Genomic DNA, 5,000 nt, shown 5'->3' with positions numbered 1-5,000 from the left:
ATAATACTCTCGGCTGTAAAATGTAATTATCAGTCCCGGTAGCGATGGCGACGACGATGGCAACGGCGACTACGACGACGACTCTCAGCAGTCCAGTCGTTGGGCAGGAGTTAATTACCGAAGTGTGCTGCTCTCAAACGACACGGAATCCTATTACGGGCGAGGGTGGAGTGTGCGGATGGTTTGTACTGTTTGTTTTCTGTTGACATTCCCATTCCGTTTTATCGCTCCCAGTAGAAAATTCGGTCCCTTCCGAGAAGAAAACGAAAGCGCACATAAAAAGCGACCCTTTGGACCCTTGTGATGTTGCGAATTGAACACTTTTGCAATGTATCCTGCCAACGGTTTGTTAAGTCCCCGGACCCCGGACCCCGGATCACCGGTATCTCGATCATCGGAACCGACCATTTGATTTGCGACAAAAATCAACCTCACTTCTGGCTGACAAAGTATGGCAATTCATTGCGAATTGTGGTAAGAGAGGCTGTAGTAAGAGGCTGTGGTGTAGTAGGAAATGGGTCCCAGTCATCACTTACCTGACACACGCACTGCGTCCGACAGTCGAGCTTGAACGTTTCGCCGTGAAAATACGTCGCGTTCCCTACGGTACAGCTATCTGCAACGAGATCGGGAGGCAAAAACAAGGTCATAAAACATAAAACGTCGCAGACATGACGCAGCGCATTCGGGAGGATAGGATACCGGATACGGTGGATACGACATAGGACCCTGGAAACGGTGGACGTCTGGAAAGGAATTCAATTTTTGTGCTCTTTCGACCACAAATCAATAACACCGGCACCGGGACCGAGGTATTTCCGATGCAAAGCGACGTGAAGCGAGCTACTGTTTGCAACCGAAAACCTCGTATCCGTATCCGGAATCCTTTCCTCTGTGGGAATGCTTTGCTGGGAACCAACCCCTTGATTGTCCGTCGCTCAAACAGCTCGAAGGCAGCTCAGGCCGCCTCCCGGAAGGAACCAAGCATCGTCTAATAGCCGGAACAATAGGTACTTACCATAATTTAGTCCTATCTGTGGATCGTAGACCTAGACCGGAACGCAAACGGGAAAGAAAAGACCAAATGAATTATTTAGAAAAGCGACAACAAATCCGGATTCCAAGCAGCAGTTATGGATGCCAATGAAATCAACGGAAACCTAGTGCCGAGCCGGTGCCGAGTCGGTGCCGAGTCGGGAGGTGCACAACAAAAGCGTTTTCATTTGTTTACCCCCCCCCCTCCCCCCCCCCCCCAGCAGAACAGAACGTCATGCGTGCTGCTGGTGGAAAGCTTGAAGCAGGCATTAAGACGTTTTCAATTTGAAATTCTGTTCGCCCTCCGGTGCCTCCAGGGCTTGGCAAACAGAAGCCAGAAGCAAAACCGGATACCACACTGCCAAAACACACACACACACAGAGGGAGAGTCCACCAGAGGCTTCGGTAAACCGAACCAACCGAGAATCGAGGTGCAAACACAACATTGTCGATACGCTGCCGCAAACGCACGGAGCGAGGGAAACGAGAAACAGAGGAGCAGAGCTCGTTGGCTCGTGGTTTGCAGCCGGTACGGCGCTACATTGTCTCAGCATAATCCGCACGGGCACGGGGGCCTCGCCCGAACCTGTTGTTTGTGTCTGTGTTCATTCGGCAACTGAGTTTATTGTCCTTGTCTCATGCAGCGCACAGCACCGCACCATAATCGCCCGCACAACGGCGGTAAATACTCAATAATCTATATTGAATCCGAGCAGCAACAGTGGGAAGTGGGGTTGCGAAACCCGGACGCTTCGACCTCGAACTCCGAACCGACCGAAAGTCAGCAACAAACACGTGGTCGAGTTCCAGTGGTAGAAGAGAGTAGGTGGAAGGAAGGAAGCTGGTGGTGGTGGACAAAGCTGGTAGAAGCTCATAAAATTTCAAATTTACTTCCTGACCATTCCAATATCTTTCACTTCCGTCGGTTTGGCGGCAAAAAAGTTTCGAAGCAACATTGCAGTCAAGCGATTGTTGGCGGAATAAAAAGTTCCCGACCCCGACACAACACCAGCAACTATCACGAGTTGTTCACGAGAGGGACTGTAAGAGTGTAAGAGTGAGAAAGTTGCCATTTCCGCCGCATAGTTAACCTCTCACCTTCCCCCTGCGGAAAGCCACAGAAACGGGGGGGGGGGGGTAGATTCCCCCGAAAAGTTTGCAGTCCCCCCACCCCTCCCCGGAGTTTCCAGCAACCCTTACACGACCAAAGCTCCCGGCGCTCGGCGAAGCTTAACTTCTGGATGAAGATGAGAAAATACGGCCATGGCCGGATGGGCACCAAATGGTTGGTATGGTCACCACCACTGATTGCCATTTTCCCGGCACTTTTCCGGCCACCACTGATTTGTGCCACCCGTCGAAGATAATGGAGCACAATTTACGATCGAGCAATGGAGCGATAGTTGCACGCGGAGAGGGAGAGGAATACGAGGATCCCATCCATATATTGCACGTTTCCTTCTCTCTTTCTCTCTCTCTCTCACACACACACACACACATACTTTTCGTCGGTCTCTCTCCCTATTGTGTTTAATCCTATGCGAATCTATGGCTTTAAGATGCAGTCAATCTGCGAGGTTAGATTTAATGCCAAAGGACATGGCAGGCAGGATTTGTGGTTTGGTTGGGGGGGTAACCGTTGGCTACTACCGACCGAACGGTCACCAGGATGAATGTCCGCTGCCTCTGCAGTGACAATAGCGCGTGTTACGTACGGACGTACCTTTCCCGGGAGACAGATCGATTTTCCGTTCTCGCTCTGCCCCTTCTAGCCATTACGGACACCGAGGGAATGATAGCATTTCCAAGCGAGGCACGTCGAGTGTGGATTCAATTTATTTGACATTTAGTTGCTTAAGTTTTAATTAAACAACAATTCCAGATGCTCCATTTGTTACCTCGCCTCTCGAAATGGGATGAGTTCGAATAAATTTTCCACCAAAAAGCCACTCTCCACTTTCTGCTCGCTGCCTTCTCAGGCCGAGATACCTTCTCGCCTCAAGATTAAGTCTAGGTTGATCAGATTTTTTTTTTGATAGGAGTTAGTTGAATCAAAAAGGTAAACAGATACAGCTATGCTCTGCCCTCGAAAACTCGAATATAGTGCTGGGTGCTTGTTGGAGCCCAATTATCCACTGGAAGCCAGAAATCGTAGCATCGAACTCACCCATCGAACGGGGCCTACTGTGATCCGCGCACCCCTGTTGCTGTGTTTATGTTTTTCGTTCAGGGTACGTGACCTTTTTTCACGACCTTATCCTCCCTCCTTTTTGACCTTTTCCTTTTTCGCATAAAATCTTTCTTATTTTCGATTTTTAAACAAGAAGGGAAAAAAACCCTGCTCCCAAATTGAGAATCGGCGCGTGTTGGTTGCCGATACGCCGGCTTCAAATTGGCCACCGAACAATTACGTAAAACCTTTCGTTTTCCCCTTAACCAAATCGAACCCAAGAGCCTTACCTGATTATCGCCATCGATGGAGAACGCCGTGATGTCAAGAAGGCCGTTCAGTACGCAACCAAGCAACACGTACAGCCACATCCTCCTAGATCCTGTCGTCTGGGCGAGAGCAGAAAGAGTAGTGGAAGAAGAGGAAGAAAATGGTTAGCGAATAAAATTACTCCGTAAGAGAAAACAGAAACAACAGGTGCAAATGATCAGACGAAACACAGAAAACGCGAAAAGAAAAGGAACAGGAAAAAGGGATAAACGCCTCATTAGAGATGCTGTTGCCCATCCCCGTCCTCCATCGGAAGGATGCCAATCCATCGAAATCGTTCCCAGCCTTCCGACCCCTTTACTCTACGAGTGTTTTAGAGAGGAAATTTTATTCCCTCACACCGTGATATTCCACCTGTCTGTAAGTGGGTATTTGTTATAAATATTTGCCATTTAAACTTCTCTCTCGCTCTCTCCTCTTTTTCATCAAACTTCTATCCCTATAGCAACAGTGTTGATCAACGAACGCAGATGCTATAACCGAGATTTCTGTTGGGGGATATTTTTCCCTTTTTTGCTTCAATTTGCCATTTTGTCTACTTTTCAAGACTTTCCCCATCCCTCGTCTAGCATCGGGTTTTGTTCCCGGAGCTACAACGATAGGAAAGAAGGGGCTACCCCCCTGTTTTCTTTCGCTTTCGGTTGCGATGTGATAGGTGCTACGATGGCTGGATAAACACGTTTTTCGATCGAAGGATCTGATTCACGTGCTGGACCACCGGCGGCGGCATCTTCCCCGAAATCCCATTTCTGTAAACTTCCATAATGGCTGCGAGCCAGAACGCGAAAATCGCCTTAGCTTTTGAGAGGAGAGGTCCAAGGTAGAACCGAAACGAGCAACTTCCTAAGTAACGCGATTTTGCTCTCCTCTACCTTCTCCTACACCTCGTCCTCCCCCTCCTCCTCCTCCTCCTCCTCCTCCTCCTCCTCCTTCTCCTGTTAGCACTCATTAATGAGTTCCAGCAATTTTCCATTTTACCTGCCGCAGGTTCGCCGAAGCTGGTTTTCGGGGTGCGCTTCAGCTTCTACTTGAAAATTGCTTCTGTTCTTTTTTTTCTGTGCTGACAACGAAGGAAGGGGCCCACGCGGAAACTTTCCCGACGCTATTTTATTATTATGTGTGAAGTGATTTCCACCACCCGCCATGGTGGACGGCGTCTTCGATTCATTCGGCGCCCCAAAAAGTTATCAATGACACGACAAACTTGCGAGCCGGATTTGTTTCGCTCTCTTTTCACTCTCTGCTGCTTCTACTTCTTCTTTAAGAAATTCACTTGCCACCAATAAAATGGCCGAACAAACAACAAGCAAATCCAACAAGCAGAGGGGGGGAACACAGCTGGCCGGACCATCGCTTCAGAGCGGTCCTTAACCAGAGGCTCAGAAGGTGAGAAGCTCAACCGATTCTGCTCGATGCTCGTGAAATATTCAACAACTTGTCGCTTCGTTGGCCGTTTGTGCGAAA

The 5,000-nt window shown here is 49.0% G+C and overlaps 1 protein-coding gene across 1 annotated transcript in view; it reads right to left on the bottom strand.

Annotated features, from left to right (window-relative positions):
- Positions 1 to 5,000, bottom strand: part of LOC125957984 (uncharacterized) — a 58,728-nt gene that overhangs the window by 11,395 nt on the left and 42,333 nt on the right. Inside the window, exons 3-5 of the mRNA XM_049691077.1 lie at positions 3,497 to 3,595; positions 1,019 to 1,049; positions 537 to 616 (exon numbers count right to left, since the gene is read on the bottom strand). Of these exons, the coding sequence (XP_049547034.1) occupies positions 537 to 616; positions 1,019 to 1,049; positions 3,497 to 3,577 (192 nt within the window). The 5' untranslated portion in view covers positions 3,578 to 3,595. The remainder of the gene's footprint in view (positions 1 to 536; positions 617 to 1,018; positions 1,050 to 3,496; positions 3,596 to 5,000) is intronic.

Source organism: Anopheles darlingi, chromosome 3 (assembly GCF_943734745.1).
Source record: "Anopheles darlingi chromosome 3, idAnoDarlMG_H_01, whole genome shotgun sequence".
In the NCBI taxonomy this organism is placed as follows: Eukaryota; Metazoa; Arthropoda; class Insecta; order Diptera; family Culicidae; genus Anopheles; species Anopheles darlingi.
The sequence above is the reverse complement of the archived record's forward strand: the minus strand, read 5'-3'. Positions and strand labels throughout refer to the sequence as shown.